The 17,642-nt window shown below is 42.1% G+C and overlaps 1 protein-coding gene across 13 annotated transcripts in view; it reads right to left on the bottom strand.

Annotated features, from left to right (window-relative positions):
• Positions 1–17,642, bottom strand: part of LOC133489491 (partitioning defective 3 homolog) — a 268,623-nt gene that overhangs the window by 93,860 nt on the left and 157,121 nt on the right. For all 13 annotated transcript variants that reach the window (XM_061798629.1, XM_061798633.1, XM_061798626.1 and 10 more), the window contains 2 exons: positions 8,762–8,950; positions 5,232–5,402 (listed from right to left, as the gene is read on the bottom strand). In XM_061798629.1, coding sequence (XP_061654613.1) covers positions 5,232–5,402; positions 8,762–8,950 — 360 coding nt within the window. The remainder of the gene's footprint in view (positions 1–5,231; positions 5,403–8,761; positions 8,951–17,642) is intronic.

Here is a 17,642-nt window from a genome sequence, read left to right as displayed (position 1 = left end):
ACCCCACACCAGCCAACCAAGAAATCCTGAGTAGGTGTGTGTGCCCGGCTGTGACAAGTGAACAAATATTTACACTGAATGGTGTGAGTGTGTGCTAAGTGAGTGATTAAGAGGCATGGCTCCTGCAGGTCAGGCCCATCCGGCGGGACAACCACAGGGAGGGAGAACCTCCAGCCTGTTGACTTTTTAAATAAAATGACTTTATAGTTTTTCCATTTTGATTGACACTGTCATCTACATCTACAATATGTTTATTATTGAATACCCCGTATTTTGAAAGTGGTGTGCCGCATCATTCTGAGAGGTGTTCCTAATAGTATGGTGCAAAAGTCAGGTTTGAGGGTTTTGCAAGGCGCCGCTGTGTGTTGCTCTTGACTTGAAATGAGGTAGTTAATGAATTTAGCCATCTGAGGTAATAGCCGTGTGGGGTGGAGGATTTGAGTCGGTGGTGTGCTGGGGGTGCGATTTAGTATGGCGAGGGAGCACGGACAAGCGCAGTGCAGCGTGTTGCATATTCAGACGGATAATTAAGCGGCGGGAAGGTCTGGATTCCGTCAGGCGGCTGCTCCAATTTGGCTGGGATTGAAGATGGAATGAGGATGGGGGAGGTGGGATGGGGGGTGCGCGGTCACACGTGTGATTTATGCAAACATTGGCGATTGTAAATTGGCTCCTTGGGAGGCTAGACTCGGGCAGGAAGGTAAACAACACATGATTTGATTCTACAAGTCAAGTGCATGTCACGTGTGCACCAGCCTTCGCATGTCAAATTACACACACTCACTCCTCTGCATCGACATTTAAAAAAAAGTCTAACCTTGCCAGTGGGCACTGTTATTTTTTTAATCATAAAAAAATCATATTGGGAAATCAAACAATATACAGTAGTGCCATGAGATACGGGTTTAATTCGTTCCGTGAGTATGCTACAGACATGGGGATATACATTGGGATGGTCACAGCTTCTCTGTAACCCACAGTATTATTATTTGTTCTTCATAGAGGATAAATACTATACACCAGAGAGAATTCCTATATTGTCTTGTCTTTTGGGTTCAAATAACCATTGCCTAAAGCGTTATAACACCGCCATGTTGACATTACTCGTTAGCATGTGTAAGGTGTTTTGCATTGTTTGTCAAGAGTATGCTAAACAGACTATTCTCAAGTCAAACTATGTGGTTGTTTTAAATACATGACCTGCTATTCCCTTTGTTTTACGTTTAGTTTGACAGTAAACTTCAACTGGGAGTGGCAATAAACTTCTAATTACATTGTTCACCATGTACCAAACTGCTACTTGTTGTGAAGTGAGTTGAATTCACTGCCAACATACAGCACACCTATCGCAAATTTTGCTCGCAAGTCAAAGCCAAAAAAAACCCCAAAAACTAAGATGGCTCGTATTGAAAAACCTAAGATGGGTCACGCATATCTCAAGTCACCACAGTTTTGCCTATTTATGGTAATTGTCACATATTTGTGTAATTAAGGCTAAAATGCAATAATTCACACTGGTCAACAAATTCATTGTTGAAGGTTTTTTAGTCCAAATATCACATTGGTTTTGCGCTATCGGGTTAACTTTTTGAACTATGGCTCCATGTTTTTGTTTACATATACAGCTATTTTTGTTTTAGAGATTCAAATAAACAGAGGTTCATTCCCTGAATTTTGAATAATGATGACATAACATACAATTTACAGGTACTTACTTTAATCAATGTCTACTATTCAATTTACAGTAATAAACTGTTAACAACTTGGCATATAGACCTGGCCTGAAGAAAAGCAAGCATTCAGCAAAATTGTCCTAAATCAGTTGAAAACAAAGACAAACTACTTTTTTTTTTTTTTTTTTAAACCCAGTGTAATCTGTGATATGAGGGTTCGTCAAGTATGGTAGGAGAGTGGTAGGAGAGTACGAGGGTATGTCAATTTAATGTTGTAGAGGAGGAATTCAGATTTTTGGGGGGGAGGGAGGGGAACAGCCCGCGGCATCACCTGCGGTCTTAAAGTGTAAGCGTGGACAAGCCGCCACGGTGCCTTGAACCTGAATACATGCATGCACAAGCAGCTACCGGAGACACACAAAACACACTATTACGTACGCACAAGCGACACACACCTTGAATTGTGCGCACGCGCACACACAAACACACACACACACACACACACACACACACACACACACAGATGTTAAGTAAAAACAAAACAGCGCTCAAGGCTTGGAGGGGGCTTTAAATTAGCAGAGAGGCCGGGGGGAAATCTAAAGTTTGGTTACGGGAAGACAAGAGAGAGGCAGCAGAGGAGTGTGCCAGAGGCGCGCACGCTCACAAGCACGTGCATGCTCACAAGCATGGACACACACTCACAAAGGCAGCTAGAGGGGCTCAGGTGTTGACACCGTGTCCAAACACGACACTGTAGACATGGAGAACGTGTACAGTTGCTCTCACATCACAGTTGTCTTTTTCCAATGCAGGCTTCCCTGGGGGAGTGTGGTGTGCAGATGAAAAAGTGTGCTGCGAGGGGGAACGTGGGGAGGTGTGACTCTAATAGCCTGACTGCTTTTAGAAATCATATATCAATAATCACCCTGCTTGCTTTTCTCTCAATAAGTTGACAAACTATGCAAGTTTAAATCGTGAGAAATTTCAAAGGACTTCTGAATGGAAAGTCAAATAGCAGAACTTGAGAATTTTCTGGAAAAATGTGTGTGTGGAAAAAGTATGTGAAACCTTTGTAATTTCTTACATTTCAGCAGAAATTGGTGATAAAATGTAGTCTGATCTTAATCTTAGTCTGTTTAAACTAATACCCCATGAACAATTACACGTTTTCATATTTTTAGAGAGCATAATGTAAACATTCACAGGACATTCTATATTCTCTGCATTCTTAAGGTAAAATACATTTGGTGGTACCAGGCACTAAAATGAACAAGAAATTAAAGAAACTATGGCGGTGTAATATTTTTCTTTCATGACTATGTATCATACATATACTGTATATAGTTTTATAATTTTAAATACATAGAAACACATACATTTGTCATATATATAAAATTACTTGTTAAGAATGGGCTAACTCCATTATATATTTTTTTAAGTTTATCGTAACTTTTTGAATTAATAATATAAAGTACATGAAATTGACAGTTTTCATTTCACTGCATTAGTGATGTTTTAGATTTCTGCCGTTACATCTTTTCAGTATCGGTATGGAGGTACTTTATGTAAATATAGTGTAGCCCTCAAAGGCAGTACTCACAAAACCGTTGAACACTCAGTTCACTGGGGAAAAGAAACCCAAACCGATTGTCGTAGGAACGCGCCCTCAAAACGCTTCAGTAGGCACAGCGACTGGATCCCGTAGCGTCGAAGCGGCAGCCCGGTGACCTTGAGCAGGCAGGACCCGTGGCTTTGAAAGAGTAAATCCGTTCGCGTTGAAAACAGTCAAAAATCCGTTCGCGTCGAAAAAAACAGGTCCAGACCCCCAAAAAAAACTCTCCTTTCCCCACCGCATCTCCCGCTCTTTCTCCCCACGACCCACCTCCTTCCCCCAATCCCATTGGACGCACCACCCCCTTCAATCAATCATTAAAACAAAAAAAACCCTGAAATGTTCACAGACCCCTCGGAACGCAGGACACCCCAGTATCCATCCACACAAAGAACCAAACAAACTTTTAACTAGTTTTCACAACAGCAATTCAAACAAATACTGTTCAACACATTTTAGTCAGTACACTACAATAGCATATCAGTCAGAATTTTTGTATCATGACAACACTTGTTCTAACATGAAGCAATGTTTTAGACAGCTACAGTTTCCTACTTGGTGTTCTCCCATGAACTCCATTCTTCTTTAATGTTTGACATATGGTAGATTTGTCAACATCTATGTTGGCATGTGCCAGTGAATTCTGTAAATCTTCAGCTGACACTAACCTCGTTGAGCATTTTGCGCTTGCAGTCTTCTTAGGACGGCCACTCCTTGGAAGAGAAGCAACAGCGCTGAACTTTCTCCAGTCATAGACAATTTGTCTAACGGTGGATGAACATCAAGCCTTCAGAGATACTTTTGTAACCCTTTCCAGCTTTATGCAAGTCAAAAAATCTTAATTGTAGATGATCTTAGAGCTCTTTTGAGCCAGGCATGGTACACATCAGGCAATGCTTTTTGACTGGAGACAATTCTTAAAGCTGCTTTGAAGCCACACCTCCAATCTTGTCTCATTGATTGCACTCAAGGTTGGCTCTGTTTGGCTCAAACCTGACTCATTAGCTCTTGAAGAATCTGTAGTAGAGGTTCACTTAATTTTTCCTCCCTGTCCGGTGCATGTTTACATGTTATTTTCAATAAAACAAGAATACACAGTGCCGTGATAAAGTATTGGCCCCCTTCTCAAATTCTTATATTTTTGCATAGTTTCCCCACTTTATTTTTTTAAGATCATCAAACAAATGAAAATATCAGACAAATAGAACCCAAGTGAACTTAAGTGAGTGCCCACTCCAGGTCGGGGATGAGATCCTTCCCCAAGTGGAGGAGTTCAAATATCTTGGGGTCTTGTTCACGAGTGAGGGAAAAATGGAACGGGAGATCGACAGGCGGATCGGTGCAGCGGCCGAAATGAGTTAACTCCGCAGGGTGTCTGGGCTCTCCCTTAGAGATGGGGTGAGAAGCTCGGTCATCAGGGAGGAGCTCAGAGTAGAGCCGCTGCTCCTCCGCATTGAGAGGAGCCAGATGGGGTGGCATGGGCATCTGTTTAGGATGCCTGGATGCCTCCCTGATGAGGTTTTCCGGGCATGTCCCACCGGGAGGAGCGTCCCGCTCCAGGACACGCTGGAGAGGCGATGTGTCTTGGCTTGCCAGGGAACGTCTCGGGATCCCCTTGGAAGAGCTGGAGGAAGTGGCTGGGGAGAGGGAAGTCTGGGCTTCCCTGCTAAAGCTACTGCCCCCACGACCCGACCTCGGATAAGCGGAAGAAAATGGATGGATGGATTTGGATTTCAGCCTACATATATATAACTTCAGAATTCCTAGGAGAGAAATCAACATACCTCAGGGGACCTTTATTGATCTGCACTTAGCTTTTCCTTTGGCTTTTTTTGCAACAAATATTCCAAAACAAAACTGGCACACTTAAAACTGTATGACTCTAGTTTTACAAGAGCTCAAAAGTCTTCTGTTTTTAGCGTTTTCTTTTTTTGTCAATGACCCACCTGGGTCCTCTTGCCGACACGCCTGGCCACGATGAGCTGGATCATGCCGCGTTTGTTCCCCTCAGTAGACATGGACGTGCGCAGCGTCTCCATGGCGTCCTGGTTTGTTTTGCCCAGCAACGACTCGCTGTTGACAGCAATCAGCTGGTCGTTCACGCGCAGGCGCCCATCCTGGACAACAAGACAAGAAGAAGTGTGCTGCTTTATGAGCATGTTAGCTGACTAGTTAGCGCTGGCCCATGCCTAGTTTACATGCTAACATTAGGGTGTTTTCTACCAATCATCCAAGGAACTTTGAGTTCCTGGTAGCAGAAGTTCCTGGTAGCAAAATGTTCCTGTGGCACATGTGGTTTGTGTTTCCATCACACTTATTAGTTCAGGGTAGCTTAAGCAAATGAGGCTGATGTTGCCCACCTACTGGATCTAAAAAATGCTGGTATTTCAATCTTTCAAGCTAATGTCTTCTTAATCTAAATTTAAAATATTTGATACCTAAAAATTGAATCCTTTATCCAAGTGGGGCAATTGAGAACTGACTCACATTTGCAATGCCAACCTGGCTGCAGACAGTCTTTGAGGTAGGGTACCTGAATATAACAAAACTTATTATATACAGGTACATTTCAATAATTTAGAATATTATTCTGTATTCCTTATAATATGGCAGTATGGTGGTCGACTAGTTAGGACATCTGCCTCACAGTTTCTGAGGACCCATGTTCAAATCCGGCCTGGCCTATGTGGAATTTGCATGTTCTCCATGTGCCTGCATGGTTCTTCTCCGGGTACTCTGCTTTCCTCCCAAATCCCAAAATCATGCATGGTAGATTAATTGAAGACTGTAAATTGCCCGTAGGAGTGAATGTGAGTGCGAATGGTTGGTTGTTTATATGTGCCCTGCGACTGGCTGGCGACCAGTTCAGAGTGTATCCCGCCTCTCCAGCACGCCCGCGACCCTAGTGAGTATAGGCGGTATGAAAAACGAATGAATTTGAATATATTTACTCCATTTTATTGAGACGACATACCTAAATATATTGTGAAACAGAAGCTCACAGATGACTATAGATTTATCAGCTGGAAAATGCAATAGGGAAATGAGCCTGAAGCCTTACATTGTTCCACTACAAATTTGAGAACAATAAATCACATATATAGTCATCTGCAGGCTTATACATTTATTTATATATTTATTTATTCAAAAGGACACGTTTTTCTAATGTCTTGGCATTCAGGCGATTACATTTTTCTTTCATGCAAGTTCTCCATCTTTAGAGAACATCCGCTCACATGCCTTCCATGGACCTTTTATTCACCATGTGCTAGGATATAATGCAATGTTTAACTTGTTACTATATCCTATTGTACAAGTTTGTATATGTATTTGCTTCTATTTTGCTTTGTTTTACTCTGCTGTCTGCAGCCAGGTTGGCATTGCAAATACCTTACCTGGATAAGGTTCAATAAGTAAATAGGAAATACGACTTCATGGACAGCTCTTAGTCAGTTTTTAAATACAGCAGTGTGAACTATTTGGTATCTGTAAATGTGCTTGCATGAAAAAAACATTTATTTGTGAATGTACCAACAGACAAAAAGCCGGACTTCATTTCCTTGTCTTACACTATGGCAAATGCGACGTTTTTCCACAGGTTGGAGGACCTCCTGACTGGGAAGGTTTTTTATTTTTTTAATTTACTTTCTACACTCTAACCTTAACGCACATAACATAAGACAGTCGCTGAAGTACTATGAGTTAACAAAAAAAATTGCATTCAAGGGTTTACAGAAAGTACTTTCTATACTCTAAGCCTAACGCACAAAACATAACTTCAGATAGATTTATAAAAAAAAATTAAATAATAAAATCACAGGAGAAGGCCATGTTTTGTATTGCATTAATGCATATTGACTGTCAGTTCATACACAGAATTTACGCAAAACAGCAAGCATATCAATATTAGCACTATACCCCGATCCAACTTTTTAACTTTCGATCCTATACAGATATCGCAGCCTTGAGTTTTGGCTGCTACCGATATCGGTCCGATTTGATTTCAACAATAATCATACATAATTAAATTATTCTGTAGTACGGAATATGAGAAAAGGCTTGATCAAGTGATATTAGTCAAATAAAGAACTATAATTAGCAACAGTAGGCATGAGGAAAAAGTCACCCATTCATTCCATCAGCTTCTTCCCCCTTGCCATTAAATTGCTATAATTGGACTCGGCATCATTTGCACAACTGTAATTGTATCAGCATTAGCAGTAACCTTTCACTGCTCAGTGACTCTCTGTAGTGTGTTTTTACGTCTCAAAAGTATTTTTTTTCAAAATGGCTGTCTGTTGTCGTACTAGAGCGGCTCCAACTACCGGAGAAAAATTCCTTGTGTTTTTTTGACATACTTGGCAAATAAAGATGATTCTGATTATTAACCAATGAGTAACAAAGAAACTGCTGTGCACGTATTGAGTAACAAAGAAACTGCTGTGCACGTCTTGAACTCTGAGAGGTAGTGTGGTGCACCAATGTGATACACACTTCCAGTAAAAAAGTAAAAGAAGTCATGATAGAATATTTTTATTATAAGTCGTTTTTCACAGTTAAATAACATGAGTAGAGCCAGAGAGTATTGCAATATTGCCTGTTTGTATGTTTATATCACGTTTTTGTACCAATATTCATTATTTTAAGAGATAAGTGTCACGAGTTTGATGCTAATTTTTATTAGCTCGTCAATGGTATTTTTCATTCATTGTGTGTTAGCTTTGAGGTAGCGATTTTTGTAAACAAAAACGAAGAAAGAAACAAAGTCTGTGTTGTATTTGAAAATTCAATAAGTGTAATTATTTTGTGTGTATTTAGTTTTACAGTAAACAACTGGAGTTGTCAATAAATGACTTTAAGCAACATTCACTCTTACTCCTCGGTACTATGTGAGCAGCTGAGCAACCTGTTGTTGTGATCACATGGGCTCTGCATGCCAGAAGTCCTGGAACGGAGTTTGGAATGGACTGCTTGTATAAGAGTTGTAAAATGGGAGATTTTAGATCTAGTCCGATCCGATCCTTGTTTTTTTGGCTGACATCAGACTGCTTTACGATCTCAAAAATCAGATCGGGACACCCTAATTACAATAGCTACTCAGCTGTCCCATTTTACCTAACATACATTTACTGACTTGAGGATTCCGCCTCTCCAGGATTTAGCAAGTCGGTCAGCCAGCATTACCAGGTGCCTCTTTGGATGGCTGTGCACAGAGCTTGTGCTATTGTAATATTTGAGTGACTGTGTCTTACCAGTCTCAATTTTTGTAAAATATTAACACAAAATGGAGGCCCTGCTGCTCATTTGCTGAGAAAAGCCTTCCCCCTCCTCACAGACTACCTTCCAGGCGTCCAAATGTTGTTAATGCAAATTGCAAAACCACGTGATTAGCGATTGACATAATGCTAAAACTGTCATTGCGTATCTTTAAACAAAAAGGCATTATTTTTAATAGCATTTTCTAGGTTAAACCGACCTTGCACGCAGCCCCTCCGTTGATGATGGACTTGACGAAGATACCGAGGTCAGCATGGTTCTCCTTGGACCGGTTCCCCTTGACACTGACACCTAAGCCTGCGGAGCCCGAGTCGCTGAGCGGAATCTCGAAGGTCAGAAACTCACGACTGCCATCCGGCGTCAGCACCAGCTCGTCTTCCTCCGGCTTCTGACAAGAGAAAAAAAAACATTTTTATTTAACACAAAATAGGAAAATAGGCCTTGAAAATGGCATGCAAAGCCTTGGAATTCCAAACGCCATCATACGAGCTCCAAAGGATTAACTCTGTATTTTGTTTTATGGGGGGAAACAATTCAGCATTCAAGGCATTTTTGAGTAAACATTCACCTTGAATGTCGCACAAATAGGAATTCCAACACAAGTATACCTTGCAGGAACTCAGTTGTGAGAACTCAAAATGATCATCTTTGCACAACTTCACATTTTATTTGTCTTTTCAAGCAACAATTTTAAATTTGACTACATTTTTTAAAACAGACCTCTAAAGTCACAAAAAATTTCAGAACTACAACACAAGACAAGACATATATCTCACGAGAGTTCAGTTCAAGAGAGCTTCAAATGATTAACTGAGTGTATTTTATTTGAGGGGGCTTTCGGGGAGAAACAATTTAGCATTCAACCCATTATTTGGGCTAAAATTTACATGGTAAGTCGGAAAACAATTTGTAATTTCAACACAAGTCGTCAGATCTTACCCTACGAGAGCTCAGTTAAGCAAGCTACAAATGATTAGCTCTTTTGGCTTTTGGGGGGACAATTAAGAATTCAACCCATTTTTGGGGTGAAAATTCACCTCCAAAACGCCAAAAACATTTCGTAATTCCATTACATGACATCAAATTAGTTCAGTGAGCTTCATAGGTTTAACTCTTATTTTAGAAGTTCAACCACACAACATTGTGCGGCAACACGCCTCTAAAACGGCAAAACTCCAGATTTCGAGCGCTAGATGACAATTCTGAATTTAACCACAATTTTTACAAAAACACAACAACACACAACAAACTGGACAGAGTTTCAAAATTCCAATGTGCGAAATCAACGTAGCTCACTCAGTTCAGCGAGCTGCAAAGGATTTTTGACTTTTTGTTTGTCTTTTTTGGCAATAAATTCTGGACTCAACCATGTTGTGCAATAAATAAATAAATAGTCATCCAAAACTTCTTTGCAAAAGCTCCGATCAGCAGGGTCCAAACGATGTTGCCTGTTGTTAGCGTTTTTTTTACTTTTGTAGAAAGGTGACATCATTGGCTTCTTTTAAAACACCTGGCTTTCCGTTACCTGCTGATTTTACTGCATTGTTGATGTTGTTCATGTTTTATTGTAGATTCTACTACACTTTGTACCTTGTTTTGAAGTGTTATAGAAACGAAGTTATTTTATGAAGGTGACAGACAGTCTGTCCCTCAAACAAAATATTGTTGACAACTAACATGCCTTCAAGGAAAAAAAACTATGCTATTTTTCTCATTTGTAGACAAAAAATGTCCTCTCAGAGCCTGAAACATTTGGAAAGCGGGGGGGAAATGCAATTTGGGAACCCTGAGTGTCACAGCCATCGTCGTGACAACGCGGCATGAAAACTGGCTCTCTTTTTTCTCTCCTGCCACAACAGGTGCTCGTGTCTCTTTCTCACTCTCTCCTGATGGTAAACAGCATTCGCTCCGGCTCGTTATTCGACAGCTGTCCTCTGAATAGACGGGCTGTGTGCACGTCGCCGTCTGCCAATTATCGCACACGCTTAATGAATTCAATCACAGGGTTCGCTATCAGCACGCCATTAGTTGCCTTTGTTTTCCCGCGAAAGGGAGGAGGGAGGAAAATGGAATATGTGGAGGAAGGAAGTATGAGGATGAGGGGAGACAAATGCACTGTGGAATTCGGATGGGGAGAGAAGGAAAAAAATAACCATGTTGCCTGTAATCATCACCGAGTGTGGAGAAATAAATAATAAGACAATAGGAACGTCATTACTTCTGAGTCCGGATAAAGCAATCCTATTACACTGGAAATGATTACAATAAGGAGGCGGGAAATGATCTGTAGAGAGGGGAAATAACACAAAATAGGCCATGTGTCAGAAACAAGGTGGATTAGGATTTGAGTTGGTTAAATTTAGAGCCCTGGAATTGCCGGAAAATGCTTTCAACAAACATGGCAGGCTTTCGGTTTAATTTTAGGTACGGGTCCTTGAGACTTCTTCATGTGTCCTGTTATCATAGACATCTCTGCAGAATTGCATGTCTAGTGGTGAAACTGGTCTCAGGACAATTTTTTTCAAATTTTCCAGTGGGCGCAACTGAGTTTGAAATGGCTGATTCAAACTAAAATAGCAGTCTTTCTGTTTAATTCTGGGCATGGGTCCTTGAGACTTTTTTGTGCGTCCTGCAATGACAGACACATCCACCAAATTTCATGTCGATTAGAGAAACTGGTTTCAAGGGCTGATTATTTTTTTACTTTGTTAGGGGTGCGACTGAACAATGCAGCCCTATGGGGGGCACAAGTCAGTGCAAACTGTAGGCCGGTTCCAAGCCCGGATAAATGCAGAGGGTTGTGTCAGGAAGGGCATCCGGCTTAAAACCTTGCCAAACAAATATGAGCGTTCATCCAAAGAATTCCATACCGGATCGGTCGTGGCCCGGGTTAACAACGTCCGCCACCGGCGCCGTCAACCTGCAGGGCGCTGTTGGAAATTCAGCTACTGTGGGTCGAAGCCGAAGTCAAAGAAGAAGAAGAAGAAGAGGTGGAAAGCGGGTTCTTCGGCAGAAAGAGAAGAGGAAAACACAGAGCCTAGAACTGAATGTGGGGACTTTGAATGTTGGGACTATGACAGGAAAATCTCGGGAGTTGGTTGACATGATGATTAGGAGAAAGGTTGATATATTGTGTGTCCAGGAGACCAGGTGGAAAGGCAGTAAGGCTAGAAGTTTAGGGGCAGGGTTTAAATTATTTTACCATGGTGTAGATGGGAAGAGAAATGGAGTCGGGGTTATTTTAAAAGAAGAGTTGGCTAAGAATGTCTTGGAGGTGAAAAGAGTATCAGATCGAGTGATGAGGCTGAAATTTGAAATTGAGGGTGTTATGTGTAATGTGATTAGTGGCTATGCCCCACAGGTAGGATGTGACCTAGAGGTGAAAGAGAAATTCTGGAAGGAGCTAGATGATGTAGTTCTGAGCATCCCAGACAGAGAGAGAGTCGTAATTGGTGCAGATTGTAATGGACATGTTGGTGAAGGTAATAAGGGTGATGAAGAAGTGATGGGTAAGTACGGTATCCAGGAAAGGAACTTGGAGGGACAGATGGTGGTAGACTTTGCAACAAGGATGCAAATGGCTGTAGTGAACACTTTTTTCCAGAAGAGGCACGAACATAGGGTGACCTACAAGAGCGGAGGTAGAAGCACACAGGTGGATTACATCTTGTGCAGACGATGTAATCTGAAGGAGGTTACCAACTGTAAGGTAGTGATAGGGGAGAGTGTGGCTAGACAGCATAGGATGGTGGTGTGTAAGATGACTCTGGTGGTGGGGAGGAAAATTAGGAAGACAAAGGCAGAGAAGAGAACCATGTGGTGGAAGCTGAGACAGGACGAGTGTTGTGCAGCTTTTCGGGAAGAGGTGATACAGGCTCTCGGTGGACGGGAAGAGCTTCCAGAAGACTGGACCACTGCAGCCAAGGTGATCAGAGAAGCAGGCAGGAGAGTACTTGGTGTATCTTCTGGCAGGAAAGGAGAGAAGGAGACTTGGTGGTGGAACCTCACAGTACAGGAAATCATACAAGGAAAACGGTTAGCTAAGAAGAAGTGGGACACTGAGAGGACAGAGGAGAGGCGAAAGGAATACATTGAGATGCGACACAGGGCAAAGGTAGAGGTGGCAAAGGCAAAACAAGAGGCATATGATGACATGTATGGCAGGTTGGACACTAAAGAAGGAGAAAAGGATCTATACAGGCTGGCCAGACAGAGGGATAGAGATGGGAAGGATGTGCAGCAGGTTAGGGTGATTAAGGATAGAGATGGAAATATGTTGACTGGTGCCAGCAGTGTGCTAGGTAGATGGAAAGAATACTTCGAGGAGTTGATGAATGAGGAAAATGATAGAGAAGGGAGAGTAGAAGAGGCAAGTGTGGTGGACCAGGAAGTGGCAATGATTAGTAAGGGGGAAGTTAGAAAGGCATTAAAGAGAATGAAAAATGGAAAGGCAGTTGGTCCTGATGACATTCCTGTGGAGGTATGGAAGCATCTAGGAGAGGTGGCTGTGGAGTTTTTGACCAGCTTGTTCAATAGAATTCTAGTGCGTGAGAAGATGCCTGAGGAATGGAGGAAAAGTGTACTGGTGCCCATTTTTAAGAACAAAGGTGATGTGCAGAGCTGTGGCAACTATAGAGGAATAAAGTTGATGAGCCACACAATGAAGTTATGGGAAAGAGTAGTGGAGGCTAGACTCAGGACAGAAGTGAGTATTTGCGAGCAACAGTATGGTTTCATGCCTAGAAAGAGTACCACAGATGCATTATTTGCCTTGAGGATGTTGATGGAAAAGTACAGAGAAGGTCAGAAGGAGCTACATTGTGTCTTTGTAGATCTAGAGAAAGCCTATGACAGAGTACCCAGAGAGGAACTGTGGTACTGCATGCGGAAGTCTGGAGTGGCAGAGAAGTATGTTAGAATAATACAGGACATGTACGAGGGGAGCAGAACAGCGGTGAGGTGTGCTGTCGGTGTGACAGAAGAATTTAAGGTGGACGTGGGACTGCATCAGGGATCAGCCCTGAGCCCCTTCCTTTTTGCAGTGGTGATGGATAGGCTGACAGATGAGGTTAGACTGGAATCCCCGTGGACCATGATGTTTGCAGATGACATTGTGATCTGCAGTGAAAGCAGGGAGCAGCTGGAGGAACAGTTAGAAAGATGGAGGCATGCACTGGAAAGAAGAGGAATGAAGATTAGCCGAAGTAAAACAGAATATATGTGCATGAATGAGAGGGGTGGTGGGGGAAGAATGAGGCTACAGGGAGAAGAGATGGCAAGGGTAGAGGACTTTAAATACTTGGGGTCAACCGTCCAGAGCAATGGTGAGTGTGGTCAGGAAGTGAAGAAACGGGTCCAAGCAGGTTGGAACGGGTGGAGGAAGGTGTCAGGTGTGTTATGTGACAGAAGAGTCTCTGCTAGGATAAAGGGCAAAGTTTATAAAACAGTGGTGAGGCCAGCCATGATGTATGGATTAGAGACAGTGGCACTGAAGAGAGAACAGGAAGCAGAGCTGGAGGTGGCGGAAATGAAGATGTTGAGGTTCGCTCTCGGAGTGACCAGGTTGGATAAAATTAGAAATGAGCTCATCAGAGGGACAGCCAAGGTTCGATGTTTTGGAGACAAAGTTAGAGAGAGCAGACTTCAATGGTTTGGACACGTCCAGAGGAGAGAGAGTGAGTATATTGGTAGAAGGATGATGAGGAAGGAGCTGCCAGGCAAGAGAGCTAGAGGAAGACCAAAGAGAAGGTTGATGGATGTCGTGAGGGAAGACATGATGGCAGTTGGTGTTCGAGAGGAGGATGCAGGAGATAGGCTCTCATGGAAAAGGATGACGCGCTGTGGCGACCCCTAACGGGACAAGCCGAAAGGAAAAGAAGAAGAAGAAGAGGGGTGCGACTGAACAATAATGTCCGCCTTCCATTTCAATTTTAAGCATGGGTCTTTGAGACTTTCTTTTGTTCTGTTAAGATAGATACGTATGTCCACCCAATTTTGTGTCGGTAAAACTGGTGTTGGACTGAGTGTGAAACGGTTACATTTAACTAAACTATTTTGTCTTGAGTATGAGATGAGAAGTTACTGCAGGCTAAATTTCTCTCTCAGAGAAGCTTAAAAAAAAAAAAAAAAGTAGGGGAGAGTTGGAAAAAAAGTGTGAGGTAGGGAGGTGATAAAGGGAGAGAGGATAGGGAGAAACAAAGTAAAGAAAGGGAAACAGGCAAGTAGTAGGAGTGAAAAATTGGAGGAAAAGAAGTTAGAAAAGGTGACTGAAGGAAGGGATGAAGGACAGAGAAGGAGGTAGAAGAGAGGGAGCAAAGAAGAAAAGGAGTAGGAGGGGAGGTAAAAGAAGAAAGGAAGAGTAAGAAGAATGAACAGCAGGATGGAGAAAGAAAGAAAAAGGTGGATGGAGAGAAGACAATGAAGAACAACATTTGAGGAGGAAGAGGGGAAAATTGATGGCGAGAACAGAACTCTTCCTGAAGAGAGGGAGTCAAAAAGGAAGGAAGGAAAGGCAGAAAAGGCATAAGGGAGAAGGACAGAGAAATGGATAAATTGGCAGCAGTAAGAAAGGATGAAGATACTAACCCCAATTCCAATGAAGTTAGGAAGTTGTGTAAAACGTAAATACAAATAAAATACAATGATTTGCAAATCTTTTTCAACCCACAGGTATGCGCCAAAAAATGAGAATTTCGAGGGAAAGTGGATTCATTACAATTATTTGTTTCAAAAAGTTAAACTTATTTGGTATATTAGTTCACCACTCACAAAGTGATATATTTTAAGCCTTTATTTAATTTAATGTTGATTATTATGGCAGAAACAAAAAAATAAACAAATCCAGTATTTCACAAAATTAGAATATCATGACAAAATTCAACATTGTAGGCTTCCTGTGTCCCAATCTTGTCAGCTCATTAATGCAAAACACCTGCAAAGATTTTCCTCAGCCTTTAAATGGTCTCATTCTGGCTAAGTAGGCTTCAGAATCATGGGGAAGATTGCTGAATTGACGGTTGTGCAGAAAACCATCATTGACACCCTCCATAAGGAGAAAAGATCTAAAAAAAAAAATTGTAAAAGAAGCTGGATGCTCACAGAGCATTGTATCAAAGTACATTAACAGAGTGTTAAGAGGAAGGTGAAAATGTGGCTGGAAAAGGTGCACAAGTCACAGGGATGACCGCAGCCTTGAGAGGCTTGTCAAGCAACGGCCATTAGAAATCTGGGGGAGCTTCAAAAGGAGTGGACAGAGGCTGGTGTCAGTGCATCAAGAACCACCACATACAGACGTTGCATGACATGGGCTACAGCTGTACGATTCCATGTGTCAAGCCTTGTTCGACAATATCTGAATTTGCACATTCATATTTTATTTACTTTTATTTAATGTTCATACTGATTATAAAAAATAAAAAAAATCAGAGGTTACTCAATAGTTACTCATTCTTGGGTAGTAGTAGTTTTTTTTTTACAATATTCGGCTACTCTACCCACCTCTGGTGAGCATGCACCTTATCAGCTGTCAAATGTATATTTGCATTGTTGGGCAAAGGCTACCTAAATTGCAAGCTGATGGAAACGGGAAATGTTGCACTTTGTTTTTTGTTCCCAGCAGAAGAAATGGGTAGGATGGTTGTCTTAAATGGATTTTGTTACTTTGAGGTTTATGTTGTGACTTCATACAAATTCTACACACCAGCTCGTTGGGTGTTCGTGCGATGGCCGTGTTCATCTGGCTTGCATCCAAAATTTCTAGCTATATGCTAGCCGTTGGAAAACTTCGACTACACTAGCAGCTCTCTCTGTCTGACTGCAGCGCCCGCATTTCAAACGCACGCACAGCCACCCACCAACATGACCAAGGCCAATCAGACTGGGGTACCTCTTTCTCTGATTGGCTTAGACCACAAGGGTTTAATGTGTTTCTGCTTTCAAAGCTGTGGTTTATTTGCGCTTTGTTTTCCCCCTCAAATGGTTGCCTGTACCTGTGCAACCTCTTATTTTTTTTGGCGCACCGTTGAGATATTAGGGGGCACGTGCGACCCAATTGGTCACACACTAGAGTTCTGAAGCGGCAAGGCCGAAAACCAACATTGAATGCCTGTGACCTTCGATCCCTCAGGCGGCACTGCATTAAAAACTGGCATTGTTGTGTAAAGGATATTGCCACGTGAGCTCAGGAACACTTTGAATAATCATTGTCAGTTAATACAGTTTGTCGCTAAATCTACAAATGCCAACTCTAAACGCTACCATATAAAGCGAAAATTTGTCGCTAAATCTACAAATGCCAACTCAAAACGCTACCATATAAAGCGAAAGCCACATATCAAAAACACCCAGAAATGCCGCCGGCTTCTCTGTGCCCGAGCTCATCTGAGATGGACTGACACAAAGTAGAAAAGTGTGCTGTGGTCTGACAAGTCCACATTTCAAATTGTTTTGGGAAATCATTGACTTCATGTCCTCCGGGCAAAAGTGGAAAAGGACCCTTGGCGCAAAGTTCAAAAGCCAGCATCTGTGATGGTATTGGGATGTGTTAGTGCCCATGACATTGGTAACTTGTACATCTGTGAAGGTGCCATTAATGCTGACAGGTACATACCGGTTTTGGAGCAACATATGCTGCCATCCAAGCACTGTCTTCTTCAGGCACATCCTTGCTTATTTCAGCAAGACAACAGCAAGCCACATTCTGTACGTGTTACAACCGTGTGTCTTCATAGTAAAAGTACTAGAGTGGCCTGCCAGCAGTCCAGACCTGTCTCCAATTGAAAATGAGCGGCGCATTATCAAGCGCAAAATACGACACCGAAGACCCCGGACAGTTGAGGAACTGAAGTTATACATCAAGCAAGAAAGGGAATAAATTCCACCGACAAAGCTTCAACAATTAGTGTCCTCAGTTCCCAAACGCTTATTGAGTCTTCTTAAAAGGAAAGGTGATGTAACACAGTGGTAAACATGGCCCTGTCCCAGCTTTTTTTTAATGTGTTGCAAGCATCAAATTCAAAATGAGTGAATATGCATGTTCGCGAATGGTTGTCTGTCTATATGTATCATGCAATTGGTTAGCG

Source organism: Phyllopteryx taeniolatus, chromosome 14 (genome assembly GCF_024500385.1).
Source record: "Phyllopteryx taeniolatus isolate TA_2022b chromosome 14, UOR_Ptae_1.2, whole genome shotgun sequence".
NCBI lineage: Eukaryota > Metazoa > Chordata > Actinopteri > Syngnathiformes > Syngnathidae > Phyllopteryx > Phyllopteryx taeniolatus.
This window is presented reverse-complemented; position numbering and strand designations above follow the sequence as displayed.